At 39.4% G+C, this 20,392-nt stretch overlaps 1 protein-coding gene across 3 annotated transcripts; it reads right to left on the bottom strand.

Moving 5' to 3' along the window:
* Positions 1 to 5,742: 5,742 nt before the first annotated feature.
* Positions 5,743 to 20,081, bottom strand: LOC131962578 (chloride intracellular channel protein 4). Of its 3 annotated transcripts, XM_059327525.1 has the most exons (7): positions 19,038 to 20,081; positions 17,051 to 18,923; positions 9,133 to 9,242; positions 7,892 to 8,017; positions 7,708 to 7,814; positions 7,398 to 7,579; positions 5,743 to 6,225 (listed from the first exon to the last, which is right to left on the bottom strand). In XM_059327525.1, the coding sequence occupies exons 1-7, from the start codon at positions 19,505 to 19,507 to the stop codon at positions 6,064 to 6,066; spliced, it is 3,030 nt and encodes a 1,009-aa protein (XP_059183508.1). In that variant the 5' UTR covers positions 19,508 to 20,081; the 3' UTR covers positions 5,743 to 6,063. The 3 variants fall into 3 exon arrangements, with proteins under 3 accessions (XP_059183508.1, XP_059183507.1, XP_059183506.1); XM_059327524.1 differs by lacking the exon at positions 17,051 to 18,923 and having other exon boundaries at positions 19,537 to 20,081; XM_059327523.1 differs by lacking the exons at positions 17,051 to 18,923; positions 19,038 to 20,081 and adding an exon at positions 10,698 to 10,859.
* Between the last annotated feature and the right edge of the window lie 311 nt (positions 20,082 to 20,392).

The following is a 20,392-nucleotide window of genomic DNA, read 5'->3' as shown; positions in this document are numbered from 1 at the left end:
ACCATCCATCCATCCATGCAACCATGCAACCATCCATCCATCCATCCATCCATCCATCCATCCATCCATCCATCCGTCCATCCATCCATCCAACCAACCAAACAACCAACCAACCAACCATCCATCCATCCATGCAACCATGCAACCATCCATCCATCCATCCATCCATCCGTCCATCTGTCCGTCCATCCATCCAGCCATTCATCCATCCATCCATCCATCCCATTGCTTGTCAGTTGTAACAGTTTTATGATATGTTACTAGAACCTCTTTGATTGAAATAAACTTAAAGTTCTGCACCTAGGAGCTTTAAGGTAAAGTTAAAGGAATAGTTTGACATTTTGGGAAATATTCACTTCCTTATATGATAAATATAAAGGTGGAGCCAGCAGTAACTACTTAGCTTAGTTCAGCTTAACGTATCTGAGTTGAGCATGAAGCCTAAAACCAGAAGCTCTGGACTTGTTGTTGTACAGAGCTAGGCTAAAGTCTTTACGCTAAGCAAAGCTAAGTGGCTGCTGGTTGTAGCTCCATATTTACTGAAATGTCTTGAACGATTAATACAACAGCAGTGACGGAGGCGTGATCAGCCCCTGCAGAGGTGAATCAGTCATGTCTATCATCATGTTCAACATAAAGATGAAGAGGTCAAACCTCCAACATCAGCGTCACTACAAGCATGTCATATTGCTTCATCCATCCATCTTTCCATGCACCTCCTCCTTCCATCCCTCCCTTTCAGACCTCTGAGTGCTGGGAGACTGTTGCCATGACAGGAGGAAGCCCCACACTGGCGCCAGCCTTGACTCAGACCTTTTCATTTACTCATTAATTAACAAGACTGACCAATCAAGGACAACGATGTGTGCCTGGGCACATGAACAAACATCCCTGTTAACTCTTTCGTTTTCTTATGAGACAGACACACGTCGTCTTTGTATGTGTGTGCCATCTTTAAAATAAAGTTCCTTTCTAGCATGGAAAAACCCCACTTTGACAATAAAGATTGATATTTTATTTTTATACAATGACACTCTCTTTAGTTACTCATTATGCAGACACACTCACACTCAATCATTTCCATTCTGCATCAAACAGTAGTTCCCATGACTTTCTTGTAATTCAACAATGTAAAACTTTTCATTGTAAATTTACAGTAATTAACTGGCAGCAGCTTTGCCTGCAAAGTACTGTATTTTTTACAGTTTCATACTGTATTTTGGAAATATATTGCAGTACATTACTGTATTGTAAATATGCAGTAATTTACAGTACACTCAAACTTTTCAGCATACATTTCCAATAAATCTTGTAAATAATGGTTCAGATTTAAGTGTAAATTTACATCTAAGGTTTAGAGCATACATTCAATTAATAACTAAGTCTCTTTGTGTGATCCAGGGACTTTTAATGCTCATTTCACATTTTTATATTGCACAGCAAATAATCATAAAAAAATCTGTTATTTTCAAATAAAGTAACTCTGCACATGATCCTACCCAGGTTAGTCAGATGCAGGCAGGGTCGGCAACAGGAAATCAACCTGCAATGGATGTGTTAACAATCTGGCATCAAATGTGTGTAAGGCAGGAATTTTACAGTGGATTGATTAGTGATTTCAGGCAGCTGGATGAGCTGGTGAAGGGAGTTTGGCCGATGAGGTGGCAGTGGTTGGCAGGTAGAGTGGAAAATTACTGGGACAGCAAGAACTGGAGGAATGAGCAGAAGAGTGCGGAGCTGAACTGTGACAAGAGTTAAAGATAAAATACTTGCATACAGCTCTGATTTGAGTCTGTCCTTTAGTTTTGTTGCTTTGTAGGGGTATCTGGTTCAGATACACATTGCCTCCATTAGGGGTACCAAAATATTTAGAGGTAAAGCTAATTTAGATCAATTTTGCTATCAGAAATTGACTAAATTTATATTTAATACTTTAAATGAATTAAAGTTATTTTGGGGCACCACCTATTCACTTAGGAATAGGAAAAGATAGCAAATCATAGTTAATCAGTCTCATAAAGTTAACAAATTATCAATTTGGAACATTGATTATTAATTATGAATATAATTATAATCAAATTACCTTATTAATATTTAGTAACGGTTGAAGGAATTTTGAGTTCTTTCCATAGCAGAGGTTAGCAAATCACTCATTCATGTGCAACATTAAAGGGAGAAGCATATTAATCCAAAAACATATTTATTCTAAATAAAGCAAAGCAAACAGAACACACAATAACTAATCTAAAAGACTATTTACAGTGGAAATGTAGGTGAGAAAGAATGTGTAACAAAATGGCTGCCGAAAGGCGGTCATTTAAATAAATCAAAATGGCGGAAGCCCTTTTGTTCTTGAAGAACAATAGACCATGCGGTCTTGAAGGTCTATGTGTTGTAGGAAGCCAAATTAAAGTATATTTCATGTGGATTAGTGTGTGAGCAAATCAAAGGAGTTATAGTTAATTTACATGTACAACTTGAGATATGTAGAGCAACATTAATCATACAACTTCAAGTGATCTAGCTACACAAAATATCCCAACAAATATACTTAAACACACAACAGATCAACACCATTGATTAAAGCTTAACAACTTGTTCTTGCTTACTAACTGCCCAGTACTATACCACAGAGTCCAGAGTTGAAAGGGGAAAGCAGCACTCCTTTTGAGGCAGAATCTGGTTCCTGGTTGGGTTTTGGTGGTAGTAGCGTTGGTTGCTGTTGGCTCCAGAAGCTTGGTGAGGGTCTCTGTGATTATGTCCAGTATAGATCACAGGCAGGAAACTTAGAAGCGTCGTGGTGGGCCCACTTGGTTTGGGGCCTCACCGGCCTTCCCTTAGAGCTGGAGACAGAGGGAAGGTGTCTGATCTTCCTCCTGGAAGATCAGACCAGGACAGCAGGCATGCTGTTCCTCAGGGAGTTGAGAAGAGAAGAGAGAGAAGGGGTGGCTGCAGGACACTTTTGTGTCTCAACCTGGAAGTTGTATTTCCTGTTGGTATCAGCCAATGAGACGCCTTTAGGTATCTCCAGATACCTGTGGGGGTGGGGGTCGTTTGTCTTTGTTTGGAGGGGGACAAAGAACGACCTCCATCTTGAAGTAGTTGAGTTGAGTAGCTGTGACCCCTACAGCTTTGTTAACTGCTTCAAATTGTTTGTATTCACTAACAATTACTTAGGTAATGCAAAGCTGATTCAAAATCTGCAAAGTTGCTCTTCAAGACAAATAGAGAAGGGCCTCACATTGGACCTCCAAATACCTAAAGCTGCCCCTGATCACTTACCATTGGTTGGTATTAAATACTGAAGGGTGCAGTTTCAGGCGACACATGACCATCAGATGATGAATAATGAAGTCCTAGGCTGCGGATATATGAGCGCTATAAGTGTGACTTTAGATAATGTTAGTTCACAGTACCACAGAATGAAGGACATTCCTCCTCTGCATGTTTCTATGGTTATTGAGCTGTGTGTGTTTGCTGTCTGGGTGTGCAAACTGTGGGTCATTACATTCAGAGGTCATTCCACAGAGGTCACTATCACTGTCGCCCCGGTGATGAGTGTGTGTGTCTGCACACGCCCCAATGTTAATCTGTGCACATGTGTTAAATATACTGGGTTTTGCATTTTTTGAATACTCTGGGTAAATTGTCCTCAAATGGCTTCAGAAATATGAAGTACAAAATGTTCATAACAGTGAAGTAACAGACTCTATGAGTAAAAACAGGGCTAGTGAATTTAACTCTGTCTGTAGTGCTTAACTTGGCAACTCATGTGATATCACAAGATCACATGAGAATTGAGGGATTACATTCCAAATCTATTTTGTCAAGCTCCAAGTGATGCGTTTGAGTCCCACAACTGGAGGTTCTGTTCAATCAATGTCCTCTGAGGAGCTTCTGGCAGGTAGACAGAGAGGTGATGTCATGAACAACAATGGCAGCTCCTGAAGACATGCTACAGCTGCTAATTCACTCACTCACAGTAATCTTTCTCATTGGAATTCATATTGTTCACAAATTGTTGTTTTTAAATGGAAAGATCATTTAAAGGAATACTTTGCCGTGTCTTAAGGCAACAGTAAAGATACAGGTATCATATGAAACTAGCAGACCATAGGAATGTATGTATGTCATGATGCCTTGCTGGGAAGTGGCAATTACAATTTAACATTCCAAAAATGGACTATATTTTAGCAAGGAAAACTAGCATGGCCATTTCCAAAGTGGTACCTTGACCTCTGACCTCAATATATCTGAATGAAAATGTGTTCTATAGTTCCCAGCTTTAGGTAAATATCATTAAGTTTTTTCTCAAGTTTCTGCACACTGGGGTCCCTAAACAGTCTTGGAATAGCATACATTGGATACATTTAAAAGAAATGACCCTCACTACAATGAAATGGCTACTATCGGTACTAACATCATCACACATTAATTAGGGACCCCAGTATGCAGAAAAAATTAAATACAAGACAATGACTTGCTACCTGAGAAAAATGGCATGGTAATTATATGACACTTGTAAGGTTTGCATGTATGTACCCATAGAACCCATTTTCATTCAGATATATTGAGGTCAGAAGTCAAGGGACTGACCATGTTAGTGCAGAAATATTTAAATCCAATAGGTGAAAGTAAAACTGTATAACTTTATAGTTTCTGCAACAAACTGCATGGGGTTAGTATAAAGTTGGCGTGTCCAAAAAGTCGTACTCAGTCACACTGAAATTCCAATGACATGATAATTACAGACGCACAGAGACAACGAAAGCATTGAAGACGGTCCACATAGTGATAAAATCAGTTTAATAGAGATTGTCCCCAGAGAGGACATAAGGCCAGAACACAGCAGGCTGGTGTCAGGGTGGTTTGGTGCAGATAACACACATCTCGCTCTGCCAAACACTGAATGGCTGGAAGATGTCTACCAAACAAACATAACTACTTCTGTCCATCAATCAAACAAGTGATTTTAATGACATAAAGCTGCATTCAAGGGAACTAGAAAAAAAGTAACATTTGTGTCCTGTGGTTAAGATGGAAAAATCAAATCAGACAGTTTTTTTTGTTATGGAATTCTGTCACCAAATGCCCGTAATAAAACAAACAAGATTTTATCATCTCACATTCAAATCATTGTGTTTTTAAAGATAGTAAATGACCATGGCAGCAGGCACTGTTTTTAACTGATAATGGGATTCTTGTAAAATGCAAGTCAAACAAGAAGACTTTAGATAACTGAGGGCAGTATTATTGTGATGGTCTTTCAGTGTTTTGAACTACATAATAGACAATAGACAATCAAAAAGTCATCATCACAAGTGAAACCAACCACCAAGGCCCGCCCACACTCAGCCAGTCAGTATTAGATACAAAAGAAGTCCAACAGCAGTGTGAGTAAATAGTCTCATGACATCAGTAGAGTGTCAAGTTTCAGGCTTTATAGAGCCATGCTAGCTGCAGTCTGTATACTAAACTAAGCTGATGAACTCCAGAATTTAGCTTCATAACTACACTGTAAAACGTTTCAGTGTAAATTTACAGTAGTATTTGGTGCAGTGAACTGGGCCCTGCCATCATCTGAAACGTGAAAAAAAAAAAAGAAAGAAAATCCTACAAGACCTCCAATTACTGGTGGTCGTTATTTGTAAAATGATAAGCATAAAGACAGATGATTGTGCAACCCAACCTGTGAGAGCACACACACACACACACACACACACACACACACACACACACACACACACACACATTGTAGACACAAAAACAGGTAATCAGGATCTGGCTCCACCTTACACTTACAAAGGAGTTAATAGATGTTTTAGTATGGATTGGTCTAGTCTATAACCTGGAATTCTTATTCTTTATAAAGCGTTATATGTGTTCATATAAATTTAGCTGGATTTCTTTCCTCATTACTACTAGGTTTGCCCATTCCTTACGTCTTCTTAACTCATGTTTTGTTACGAGCTGTCTGTTTGTTGTACCAGAAACAGACACAATGGATAAATCCCTCTCTGCTCTGATTAACTGTGTTGTTTCCATCAAAGTCCACTCATCTTCTTATTTGATTTGTTTTGCGACATCCAAATAGGCAAACTGGATCTCCCTCTCAGCGGGGCAGGTGCTGGTGAACTCCTCCCTCTGATAGGCGCAGTTTAAATACCTCCACACTCCTGTCAGCTCCACTGGAATCTCAAAGCCTCTGTATTTCTTGGCTACGACCTGCAAACAGAAAAATGCTTTTAGTTATTACCGTCTAAGCATGACACTACAGTATGAATTATAGAGACAGAGCATAGTGTGTCATGCTGTGAAGACCATTTAAGCATTTCAAATGATTATTTGAGATACTCTGGGAATCTATGGTGAAGACAAGCTAGCTATTAGCAAGCTAATGTTAGCTATGTGCAAGCAAGCTAAGGCATTTGAAACACAATACTGCAGAGCTTTTGTTTTTAACACAAGTTACATCTTGTCAAAATGGTTTAGCTTAACTTAAAGAAATGTAGTTAGCCTGGATGTATGGATTGGATATATGACTTTACTTTTGTCGTTTAAAAAAGTTTTTTTTACTTTCATCAGCTTGAAAAAAAGTTTTTTGATAGTAAATATTTTTTTATTTATTATTATTTTTTAGTTTTGGTGTAAACTATATCAAAATTATTTCTGTCAACTACCTTTTTTAAATTTCTTGTTGGTCTAAAGTTGGTCTAACATCATAATTTGGGGTGGTAAAACTCAAAATTATAGGTTTGAGGTTAGCAGAACTCAAAATGTTTAAGGATTCATTAGCAGACTGGATGCTGAGGGGTTAACATCTCCTGCTCTGACTGCAGCTGGGAGAGACTGCTGCCGGAGGACTGGGCCGCTTGTGAGTGCTTTGGGATGAGGGAGTGGCCCACCACTCCAAAAGTCTCCAATAAAACCAGAAAAAGTCCCTTGATTTGTCGCTAGTCGCTTTTTTGGAAAAGAGTCGCTTGAGCGGTCTGATAAGTTGTTAAATATAGCAACAAAGTAACTAAGTTGGCAAAGCTGGCTCCAGCCCCCAGCAAGTTAAAAAAAAACATGGCTAACGATAATGAATGAATGAACTTCCTTTATGTGAAAGTGTAAGTACATAGAACTTAAAAATGTAAGTTTCGTCACAAAGAAAAGATTAATTAGTTGAATAAAGAATAAGACGTTTTTCATTTCTACCGTACAGTTAGGGGTTCTTTTCCCTGTTGGTAGTGCATTTAAGCACACATCAGCTTTTCTGTTGTTTGCCAACAGACAGAATTGATAAGGAGGCTCCTTCTTTCAATACAAAGTCAATGAAGAGAGAGGGATTGTTTTCCCCTCTGGTGGGGGCGGGGCTTCAGTGTGCTCTGTCTCTATACTAAGGCTGAATGAACCTTCAGGATGTGGAGTTTCGGCAGCAGGTTGCAGTCAGCCAGAGTGAGCTCAGACCCATCCAGAAAGCTCCTGGTAGACTCGGGCAGGTCTCCTGAGGCGTCACCATCTATCTCCGCAGACAGGGGGGTCCTTAGGAAGTCATCAAGACGCCGCAGAGACTTCACCAAGGTTTTCTCTAAGGCTGCAGATAGAGAGCAGCAGACAAGTGGATCAGATAATATGCTGGGACCAGGATGCACATCACATAACCTCAACAGGTATAAAACTCAAGCCATACCAAACCATAGACTGATCATCTCTCTGTCTTACCGTCGTTGGTGTCTTTCCTTGGGTTTTTGATGTAAGCTGAGAACTTGGCAAACACATCGATGCCCGCTGTGTTGGCTTCACGATGTTTTGGAGCCAGTTTGGGGTAGCTGATGTTAACGACATGGGAGAGATGTTAGCAGACACTTTTTGTTGTAAGAGTGTGTGTAAATGTGAGTTTTTGTACCGTGGTGGGGTCAATTTCTCCTCCAGGAACTCCTCGATCTTGTTGACATCCACCTTGACCTCGCCATTAAAGGTGACAAAAGGAGGATGGGTTCCTGGAGCGAGATCCTGCAGGTCAGCCGGCTTCCTGACAACATAGCACAGACCAAATACTGTACATACATAGAGACTGTAGTGAGGATGAAGAGGATCATGTTTACCAAGTTACCACTATTGATTTTAAATAGATTCTTACTTTATCGTCTTTTACACCGGGACAAAAAATAACGATATTCATTGATGACTTTACACCAATATTGGATTCATACATATCATGCATGGAATAAGTTACAGAATGACTGGAAACAAACAGAGTTAATATCATTGAGTGCTCTTAAATCTAAACTGAGAGTACTTGAGGACGATTCTATAACATGTATGTGTTTTCCATAATCTGTTTGTAAATGTAATCATTTTTGCTTTTCTCTTTGTCCTTGGTTTGTGTTTTAACTGTGTAATTTTGTAACTGTTTTATATTTGCTGCTGCCTATCTTGGCCAGGTCTCCCTTGAAAAAGAGGTTCTTAATCTCAATGGGATTTTCCTGGTTAAATAAAGGTTATAATAATAAATCAAATTTTAAAAAAAGCAAGCAAAACTCATTTTTTGATGTTGCTTTGCTTGTTTCTTTTTTTCGAAAAGCCTAAATTTGAAGAAATAAAGAGGAAAATGAGAAGGACATTGAGATCTGTCCCCAAAGATCATCTTTAAACAGACACAGGACTGAGGTCAAAGGTCATGGAGCAGGAGCGATAGATGGGTTCAAAGAGGATTTATTCTCAAAAATTATGTGCATTTGATCTAAAAATATCCTTAAAACATGTATAACATGGTGTCTTTACATACACAGAGAATTATGGTGTTTCACTCAATGTTCTACATGGTGGACCTGACGGACAAAAAACATACAAGAGGGAAAACATGCATTAAAGGGATAGTTCAGGATTTATATCTACAAGGTTTTACTCCACAATTACTTTACATTGCACCGTACATACCGACTGCAGCTGTCATTGAATTTACTGGTTTTTCAAGACACAACACAGTGACAAGTGAAGTTAGTTTCTGATATGCACAGGTGGAATGCTTGACATTTTAGTGTACATTTAGTTTTGTAGACAACTTAATGTCCAAAATCTCAAACTCTCCCTTTAAGGACACATACTCCCAATACAGAGATGTGTTCAGTGTGTATGGGATATTACCGTTTGAGGTCGACAGTGGTGACGTTGAAGATGACTCCTTTCAGCCACAGGATCATAAAGAGTCTCTGAGAGAATGGACAGTTCCCAATGCTCTCCCCATCACTCCCTGCCTGCGCTCACACACACACACACACATAAAGAGACACACACAGAAGTGCAGAAATGAGCCTTAGATCACTTATAAAGCCTCTGACTTTATTGGTCCAAATGAACATTTTGATTGCTCGCACTTTTTCCACAAAATCGCAGTTTAAATTTAGTGCTTCTTTCTGAGCAGTTAGAGTTTATTATGGGTGTGTTTCTGCATGGCATGTTCAGAGCTAGAGTGAACAACATCACAGCTAGAGTGGAGAAAGGCTGGGAAGCCATAGACGATTTTTTTCAACTGTCCCAAAGAGACTAACCATTAGTCTCTTTGGGACAGTTGAGTTGGATGGGGTTGCTGTTACATTCAGGCCCACTGAGCCACATTTGTATGTCCAATTGATTCCAAAGTAAGATGTCTGTGACCGGGACGATTTTCCCTACAATATGCACTAGATTTATGAAAAGTGAAGGGTTTTTTTTTGGTTGCAACCAGACATCTCTAAAAGAAATAGAAAAAGCCATGAGAGCTATATCAACGCATTCAGCAGAGAACTTTCTTTCCGATGATACTAATATTTTGTTCTAAGGGCTCATGTTTTTTTAAAAATGAGTAGTTTGATCTCCATAAAATTACCTTTCTCAGCTGTTCGATAATGTGTGTCCTTACCCTCTCCCCCTCTAATTCTGCCCTAATCACATCCTAACTTATTGTGTCATCTCTTTGTTTCTATAGCTTCATTTTTTAAATTTTGAACACCAAAAGTGTGAGAGAAGTCTCTTGTAGTGATGGCCACTTAAATTCAGGGAGCATTCTGGCATCGTTGTTTTATTGTTTATTGTGGCACATTTACTTTGTGACAGAAACCAGCAGCAGTCAAGTCAAGTCAATTTTATTTATATTGCCCAGAATCACAAATCACAGATTTGCCTCAAAGAGCTTTACAGACTGTACATGGTACGACACCCTCTGTCATTAGACCCTCACAGCAGCCAGGGAAAAACGTCTTTAAAAAAAATTTAACAGCGGGAAAAAGAAGAAGAAACCTCAGGGAGAGCGACTCTCAGGACTGACAGACATGCAATAGATTGTACAGAACAGATCAACAGAGTAGAATAGGGTAGATAGTGTGTTAGGGGGGATAAAGGCTATAGGGTTGAGAGGGGGAGAGAGAGCAAGAGTGCTGGGAGGGGCACAGCAGCAGGTGAAGCGTCACCATTGGCCAGCAGGCACTGTTCATTAACCGCTCACACATAAGTGGAACATTAAGCAGCTTGAGAGTGAGATATTTTCCTCAGTAGTTAGCAGTTAGATCAAACCAGAGCTTAAAGGACACTACTGGACTTGTGTAGATATGAAAATGATTCTTTCTTATCCATAACCATGTGAGATAATTTGCCTAACCTTTACCATTTCCCATTCATACTATAGCTGCCATGCATGAATACTGTACAAATAATGAATCATCAGCATCTCTTACCTTAACAAACAGCTCAATGGTAGGAAAGCCCAGTTTTTTAACTGCATTGTTACACCAGGACATGGTGAGCTTACACTCCTCTAAAAGCACACAAAAGTATTGTCTTATCCAACAACCCAGAAATTCGATTTGAGGACAATTAAATATCAGTCATGTTTAGTCAATCCAAAAGAACAGTCATATTTCCGTCCACCAACACAATGTTAGCCACAAACCAGCAGCATGTCCTTCTGTGTGTCCATCTGCACGCTGCTCTGACTGCTTGTTTGGTTTTTCTCTGGTATGTCAGTGTCTCGTCCACACACAATCCCTCTTTGTCAGAATAAATATCTAACACTGTCTCAAGTGCAAAATGTGTGTGTGTGTGCATTTGGCGTGCGTGTGTGGTATGAGGGGTCGTATAGGCCATAATTCATTCTTCCATCTCACAAACACAAAAAATACCTCGCACATACATAGTTTTACCTCTCACATTAACATTAAATACCTATCACATTCACAAAGAATACCGCTCACATTCATATAAAATACTTTTCACATTCACATTAAATACCTCTCACATTCACATAAAATACCTCTCACATTCACATAAAATACCTCTCACATTCGCATTAAATACCTCTTACATTCACATAAAATACATCTCACATTCACATAAAATACCTCTCACATTCACATTAAATACCTCTTACATTCACATAAAATACATCTCACATTCACATAAAATACCTCTCACATTCACATAAAATTCCTCTCACATTCACATAAAATACATCTCACATTCACATAAAATACCTCTCACATTCACATTAAATACCTCTTACATTCACAGTTTTACCTCTCACATTCACAATAAAAATATCTCTCACATTCACATAAAATACCTCTCACATTCACAAATTTTACCTCTCACATACACAATTTTACCTCTCACATACACAATTTTACCTCTCACATATACAATTTTACCTCTTACATTCACAATTTTACCTCTCACATTCACATAAAATACCTCTCACATTAACAAATAATACCTCACACATTTTTTTGTGAATGTGAGAGGTGTTTCATGTGGATGTGAATGTATATGTTTATGTATATGTATATTATGGGGGAAAGACCTTAAAAGTCAAATTTGTTTTTATTGGGTTTTTTTTTTCAAAATAACCAGAAACAGAAGTCTGCATTAAACTTTATATGATGTGACTTTGGGTCAGTGGTTGTGTGAAGGTGGGAGGCTCTGAATTCCTTCATTTCTCAGAGGATGGGTGGGTGGCAGTGGAATCTCTGCACCATCACAAACACACAGTGTATGCACTGACACTGTGAATGTGTGTTACAGCAGAGATGGAAAGTTCTTTTTCACACCCACAGTGGCCAAGATGTCTCTTTTTTCTTTCTTTCTTAGATGTATGACCAGAAAAACTCTTCACCCAGTGCTTAGTTGGATCTGAAATTAATCTTTAAAGCTCTCAAATGATGTGCACTACTTCTATTAGGGATCTATTGTTGACCTGCTATCTCCCCCTAAAAATCTACGGCCAGCAACCACCAATTCTCTATAAAATGAGGGAGACCTTAAGAATAAGGGGTTAAGGATAAGTTTACTATCACTTTAGAAATACGATTAATGAATAAGTGCAATAAAACAAGTCCAAAGAAAGTAGGTCCATTTAAAAAGTCTAATAAAGGTTGTTTACAATTTGACAGGACGGGGGTGAGGCAGAGCAGGGGGCAGCCAGGGTCAGCAGATAAGCCATGGATATCAAAAACCCAGCAAACCTTTATTAGTCAACCCATGCTCCTTGTTGGGATTGTGTCTGACAGAATTTAATTTGAGGTGCATATGAGTTGTTTCCAGTAACATTATGCCCAGAACTCCCAGCACCAAACAGCAGGCTAATCAGCTTACAGAGTGAGAATGCAGAGATTAACCCTGCATGCTGCTGGCACCAGCACAGCACTGTTATTCAGTCACACAGCTAGCTTCTGTTTTTCATACAAGACAATATACTGGGAGAACTTTTCAGTGAAAATTTAAATAAATTCATGTAAATAATGGCATCCTCTTAAAGTGCCGCATTGACATTAATACAGTAGAATTCTGTTCAGATTTCAATGTAAATTTGCATCCAAAGTTTACATTGTATCAACTTTATTTTGTTATTTTAGTTATTTTATTACTTGTCCAAATCCACTTTGTCTGCTCCCTGTTGACATTTATTAAGTGGTTGGCTGATTGTGTAAGTAGCGGTGAATACAGTCTAAATTGTGTACCTCGAATGTTATTGTGAGTTTCGACACAGAACGATGCTTGAAGCTTTCCACAATATTTCCATCAACTTCAGTCTGTGCTGCCAACAGCGTCTCTGACAAAGGAAGCCATTGTTTGAATGTGAGCTCCCATGGAGAACAAGCTTTTTGTGTGTATGTGTGAAGCAGCTCTTACATATTAGTGCAGGTTTTTTCTTGACGTTAAACCTCTCTGCTGGCTGCCGTCTTTAATTTTCCCCTCAGTTTGGAATGTGCTGCACAATCACAGAGCAAGACTGACCTGTGTGTGTGTGTGTGTGTGTGTGATTGCTTCAAGGTTTGAATTAAAGTTTTACTATTTTTGCAAATTCCACAATTATAGGATTGGCTTCTTAGAAAAGTATCTAATTGTCATTGTTTTATGCAAAAGTAGGTCCCCATTAGTCACCAAACAATCTGTTTGAAATATGCTAATTCATGTAAATGATGTACCCTGAAAGCATGTTTACTGGTTTTCCTGGATGTCCCCATAAAGCCTGATTAAAACATCACTTCATCATTTCAGAGGTTTGAAGGCGTGTATAGTCTAACTAAGCTATGGCAAGTTTACTCAATTTTTTTAAACTCTCTACAACCTCTAGAAAGGGTGGTCCCCACAAGTAATCATTAAAACTGGAGTCCCCATGATCTATGAAAACCAGTATGTGGGTGTGTGCATGTGTGACACATTAGTGTTGTACGTGAAAAAAGACACCGACAAAACCTGACCAATATATGCTTCACAAATGTCACATTTCTAACAAGAATATTGTTTTGCCTTAAATTATTGTGTGAGTGTTTTATTATTTTGTCCACAAACTTTAGAATTGCATGCATGGAGCAATGTAGGCTACCATGCCTGATGGATTAGGATATCACTGTCTTAATGAGATAAGGTAAGCAGATCAAGATGGGGTTTCTCTCTCTTTCTCTCTCTCACACACACGCACATACTTACACACACAGCTGCCCTAAAATAGTTATTCATTTTACTGGCTGGATAATATAGTAAATGTACACTCTAATGAATTTCACTGTAAAATAAGTAAGTATTTTACTTTAATTTTATTTTAACAGTATATTATCATGTTTTGGATTGCAGTATATGACCGTAGGATAACAGTGGGTGTTGTGGTTATTTTACAGGGCATTTATCGTAATTTACAGTATAATTTACAGTATAATACCGTTTAATGCTGTTAAATTAGTTATCTATTTGTAATTGACTGATTTAAGTGTTAATTTACATGTGAGGGATGAATATTTAACAGTATTTTACTATTATTATTACAGTAGGATTCTGTTGTAAATTCACCGTAAATACACAGCAATTTGTTACAGTGTATAGTTGTGCCCATACAGATACTAAGTACATTAGTAGACAACGTTACACATACAAACTGTAGGCTTGATATAGAGTATGTACATGTTTATGGTGTCTCTAACATTTCATGTCAGCATTCTTTGTATTCAGCTGGGTCCCTGCATATCAACTTTAAAAAATAATAATCATACTTTTTGTCTGCTTGTTCTGTGCATGCAACAACTGACACTGCCCAACATACTGTTACATCAGGGAGGAAATGTGAGTGTCTTCGAGTACTGTAGTATAATCTTACATCAGTCTTTGTATGGCCACGTGTACAGTAGACAAACCAGCCTGTCAGTCTAGCCCACTTCTAACATTTTTAAAGCTATTCAGAAAGCCTGCCATGAGAGCAAGGCCCATTTAACTACTTTACCTTAAATTAATTGAATTAACTAAAGCTGACAGCTAAATGTAATGGAGTAAAAAAATAAAATATTTGTACCTCGAAATTGTACTTGAGTACTTAGTTACATTCCATCACTGAGAGCAGGGATGTATGGGAGGAGGTTATGAGTTTTGTCTTTACCTTTGTACATTTGTACGTTCCAGAACACTATCGATTCGCAATATTGCTACATTTGGTTCCAGAACGCTATCGGTTCCAAATGTTGCAACATTTGGTTCCAGAATGCTATCAGTTCCAAATGTTGCAACATTTCGTTCTAGAACGCTATCAGTTCCAAATATTGCAACATTAGGTTCCAGAACGCTATCAGTTCCAAATGTTGCAACATTTGGTTCCAGAACGCTATCGGTTCCAAATGTTGCAACATTTGGTTCAAGAACGCTATCGGTTCCAAATGTTGCAACATTTGGTTCCAGAACGCTATTGGTTCCAAATGTTGCAACATTTGGTTCCAGAACGCTATCGGTTCCAAATGTTGCAACATTTCCTTCCAGAACGCTATCGGTTCCAAATGTTGCAACATTTTGTTCAGGAACGGTATCGGTTCCAAATGTTGCAACATTTCGTTCCAGAAGGCTACCGTTTCCAGCTGACCATAAAACCGGTGATGTCGTCCACGCCCCACACACTCTCCTCTCCTGGCTATAATTATGTTTCTTCCCTACTTAGAAAATGAGACATGGTGCACACTGACAATGGAAACACAACCAACATGCTTCTATGTATGTGTTTAGTGGATGTATGTTGTTGTTTTATAAGTACAAAAATATATAGTTGAACACTTATGTTAAAATCAGTTGAATTTTATCTTTTGCATTGTGTTGCTTTCCTCTGTTGTAAGTTACAGTGACTCTGCTAGACGTGTGCGTCACTGTTTTTTATGCCCATACCCTGCAGCAAAAAATGGTCGGCTCGACAGCAGTTATAGCTTTGGATAAAAGCGTCTGCTAATTGACATTGTAGCAGTCTAAATCCATAATCCATGTTTGCCAAAGTCATGCCAGGCCCATGATGAATGATGCTTAGAAACCCGTCCATAGCTCTTCATTTGCTGCTAATTGGCACACTTTTTCAAGTCCACATTTCTCAAAAACTTGGCTTTAAACAGCCATATATGGACCTGTACCAGTTCACATTTGGCTCTCTTGTTCCAGCACATGCATATCGTATATTCAGGTTCTTATGGCAAGTGAAAAAGTGTGTTTCTGTGTCAGTGTTAACTCCGAAACAGCTAGATAGAATTCAAAGCAAAGATAGTACAACAATTTTAAAAACAACACCCTGAAGACCATGCCTGAGGGGAAAACTCAGTTCTACAATATGCAACCAAGAGCTGAAAGCTAACAAAAATAAATTTAGCTAAAAACGTTAGATTTAAGTTTTTCAAATGATTTATTACTGTACGTCTACCAGAGAGGATAAGTTAGCTGTTAGCATACTAATCTTAGCTCTGTGTTAGCAAGATAAGGTACTTGGAAACATAATACTGCAGAGCTTTATGATTTATTTAAGTTACATCTTGTCAAATGCTCATGCCTCATGTCTGTATACGTCTGTATAAACATTTAAAACCTTTTTTTGGTTTGCCAACTTGTATAAACGTAATGGATTCTGCATTTCACAACACACACAGCAGCTTTTGGGCATTTTTCTGTTGTTTGTTAACAGACAGAATTGACAAGGAGGCCCCTTCATTCAATACAAAGTCAATGGAGAGAGATAGACTGTTGCTCTGTCTCTATTGGTGGTTTCTGGTACCAGTCAAACAACGAAATACAAACCAGAAAGCCCAATCTGAGTAAAAACGCCATTTCGACCTACTTCATTTTGGTCATTATACACCATTTCCAAATGTTGATGCACAGTTGCATCAGTTAGTTCTCCACAGATTTCATCACAATTGCTTCCCTACTAATAACTGCTTGACGACTTCTCTGTTTGTGCAACACCTTTTGTGTGTGGATATACTATGATACAGTGATCAAAGGACCATGCATTTTATCCTCCCTTATGCATGGAGAAATATAGATTTTTTTGGTTAATTTCCAAATGACGCCAAGTTGAAAAAGCTGACAGAGGTCCAGCAGTTTTGCCTTACGACTGAGGAAAATATAAACTGTCATCTTCTATCTCTTGTTTCTTTATGTTAAATAAAAAGTAAATAATACAGATACAACTCCATCAAATAATTTTGTGCGACAGCCATTGACACCACTGACTTTGACCAAGAAACCTTAATTTTTATCACTGTAAATTAAGTTATTGACTCAGTATGTGGTTCATTACCTTGACATAGAGCGAGATCTCGTAATCTTGGTCTTGGGGTGTTTTGCTGGTCCTGGGCCCAGACGGGAAATGGCTCTCCACCATCTTATGGGAGATCAGTTTAACCTCCTCTCTCTTGTCCTCGATCATTGGCTCCCGCTGGGGAATGTATGAATGGCCATCCTCCAACAGCACCACTCGCTTTTTCTTTACCTGCTCATCCTTCTTTTTGGGCATGGATTCATGCTTGATCACTGACTTCAGCTCCTTTATCCAGTCCTCCTTCCTTGGAGGACTTTTCTCTTCTGATGGTGTTTCCTTCTTCAACATTTCGCTGGTCCCCCTCTCAGATTCCCAGAGGTCTTTTTTCACAGGCCTCAGTTCTTTCCTCCATGGTTTCATTTCCATTACATTTTCTTCCTCTGGTTGAACTTTTTTAATCCAGTCACTATCTTTTCTCTTGGCTGACAGCACTCTTGCTGACCCCCGTTCTTCTTTCCTGGGTAGCTGAGGCTCAGGACTTAAGATCCCATTCTCCATTGCTTGCTTCAGTCCTTTAACTCTTCCATTAATGTCCAAATCTATCTCTCTGTTGTCATCTTTTGGCTTCTCCTCCTTTTCTACCTCTCCTTTGTCATTCTTCTCCTTACTACGTTCAAGATTCTCCCCTTGTGGCTCTTGATAGTCTTGATCCTTTCTTGCAACTATGGTGTCTTCCAAAGGTGCTGTGATGGTGGAAGGCTTTTGTCCTTCAAGTTCACTCCCAATACTTTCCTCTATCTCTTCAATTTCATCATCTAAAACAGTTACAGGTTCTTCTGCCATCTCTACCTCTCCCTCTGCTGCTTCTTCTTCTGCTCCTCCTCCCTTCTCATCTTTTATCTGTTCTCTTAGCTGTTCTCTCAGTTTTTCTTCCCAAGCTGTCTCTTCGTTTCTGGGGAGCTGCAAAGGATGTTCTTGAAAATGACCTCGGTCCTCTGCTGTGGGCTCATTGTCCACTGATGTGACCTCAATGTCGGGCTTATCGGGTTCAACTTCACCCACTTCCTCCAGTTCAAAGGCCTCCTCCACCTGGTCCAAATCCACATCTTGCTGTGTCTCTAAAAGAACCTCCTCCACAGATGGAGGTACTGGTTCTGGGGGGTTTACTTGAGCCATGTTCTCTTCCTGCATTTTTAGGTCACCTCTTCCTCTGTGCTTGTCCTCCTCCATTGCCTCTCTAAAAACACTATCACCTGTCTTCTCATCCTCTTCCGAACTCTGTCCTTTCCCATCCATCACTGTTAGAGTATTAACCCCAACCTGTCGCTCTTGCTTTTCCTCTTCCTCCCTCTCGTTGATCCCTACCATGCTTGTTTCCTCAATCCCTCCTTCTGTCTGTGACTGTTCTTCAGAGGGTACAAAGGCAAAGTCTGCCACCTCTATCTCCTGATTTACTTCACCCTCTATGTCTAGAACATCTTTAGCGGTGGACATTGCATCTTTCACAAACTCCTCGGTTTCCTCATCCTCAACTTTTGCCTTGATGCAATCCTTCTGTTGCCCTGTGATATTATTATTAATGGTGTCTACTTCCTGTTTGCTGGATTCTGAGTTCTCATCAGTGTTCATCATTTCACCTTCTTTCTCACTGGTTAACTGGTTAGTCTGGTTGGCAGACACTTCTGTTGTGCCAGTTGAGGTTTGACATAGACCATCTTGATTGTTGACTTGTTCGTCTATCTCCGTGGTAAGAGGGCTCACATCAGTTGTTGGCTCCTCAAAGCTTTCTGTGACTTCAACATCAGCTTCTGTTTCGTCTGTGCTATTTGTAGATAACTGTTTAACCTCGCCTGACTCTCCTACAAGAGCACCTGAGTCGTCATCAGTAGTGGACACCACCTGGTCTTCTTCTAACCCTTCTTCTAACCCATCCCCATCTGTGGTCTCATCTTCTCTTACATCTCTTTCTGGACTTTCAATCACTGCTTCATATTTATTTCCTTTATCCTCCCTGTCTTCTTTATTATCTACATTGCTGTCTAATTTCTGCTCTTGATCTTTCTGAACCTCTATCAATGGTGAGAAGTTACATGGATTTTCAGTCATTGCCATTGTGTCTTTTGACTCTTGCTCTCCCATGCCTTTATCCTCTGTCTCATCTATATCATCTCCCATTTCTATTTTTTCCTCTCCATTTTCTTCCAGTCTTTCACTCCCTTCCTTCCCCTCTGGTATTACTTCATTTGGTAACAGGGCCACTTGGATAATTTCGCTTTTTTCCATACTTTCTCCTTCGGCTCGCCCCTCTCCTGCTTCGTCCATCATCAAAACATCCTCCCCTACTTCTTCTGCTAGTTCCACATCCTCATCTTCCTCTTCTCCCTCCCCATCCTCTCTTCCTATCTGGGTATCCAGGTCCGAACAAATGCCTAATGGGCCATGGACAATGGCACCATTGGACAGGTCTGAATTTTGGCAGGAGCCTGACTGAGCCATTGGGAGTTTGAAAGAATTATGACACTTACTTAGGAAGAATTGGTGCACGAGTGTCCTGGATCAGTTTACAGTTCTGCAAGATGTCAAGTTGATTGCAAAATGGTTAAAATGTCCAGATTAGGTCCAAAAGTAAATCTGTGTTTGTGAGGTTCTGAAGATTGTAGCCCAGCTTTCCAGAAAATATTTAAAAAGGAGCTCACAGTGTTTATGATGTTCCAAATCAAGAGGCAAGGAGCAGGAAAAAAAATGTTTCCAAGGTCACAAGAGGACTCAAATCCAGGAATACTTCCCAGATCTGATGTGACAGATGATTTCCGGATGAGTTCAGGTTTCTGGAGTAGTTCCAGGATGGATCTCAGAATGTTTTACAAAGCCCTTAAAATCGAAAAAAGAACTGTAGGATTCCCAGGAAGTTCCAATTTCCCAGGCAAAGGAAAGAAAATCCAGATTTTGTTTGTATAATATATAAGGGTATATATTTAAGAGCACAGGTTTGGGGTTTGCAAGTAGACACTCGCTAAGGTACTCGAATTAGTACAGAGCCTTAAGCCCAGTTAGACATCAATAAATACAGTCTCTCTCTCTCTCTCTCTCTCTCTCTCTCTCTCTCTCTCTCCACAGAGGATTAAATGGAGGCTGATCCCCACATGACCGGGAGTTAAACCCCTCTGCCACCCAGGGACCAGCACCATTTGATTTGAACACGCACACACACACACACACACACACGGCTGTAAATTTACACTGAAAAGTTTTACAGTGTACTGTAAAAATTCAGTTTTAATATACTGCAATTGTATTTACAGTATTTCAGTAAGAAACTGTAAAAAAAAAAAAATACAATACAATACTTTGCAGGTGACGCTGCTGCCAGTTAATAACTGT

Source organism: Centropristis striata, chromosome 24 (genome assembly GCF_030273125.1).
Source record: "Centropristis striata isolate RG_2023a ecotype Rhode Island chromosome 24, C.striata_1.0, whole genome shotgun sequence".
NCBI classification, from domain to species: domain Eukaryota; kingdom Metazoa; phylum Chordata; class Actinopteri; order Perciformes; family Serranidae; genus Centropristis; species Centropristis striata.
Note: the sequence above shows the minus strand (reverse complement) of the source record. Positions and strands in the feature narration are given on the sequence as shown.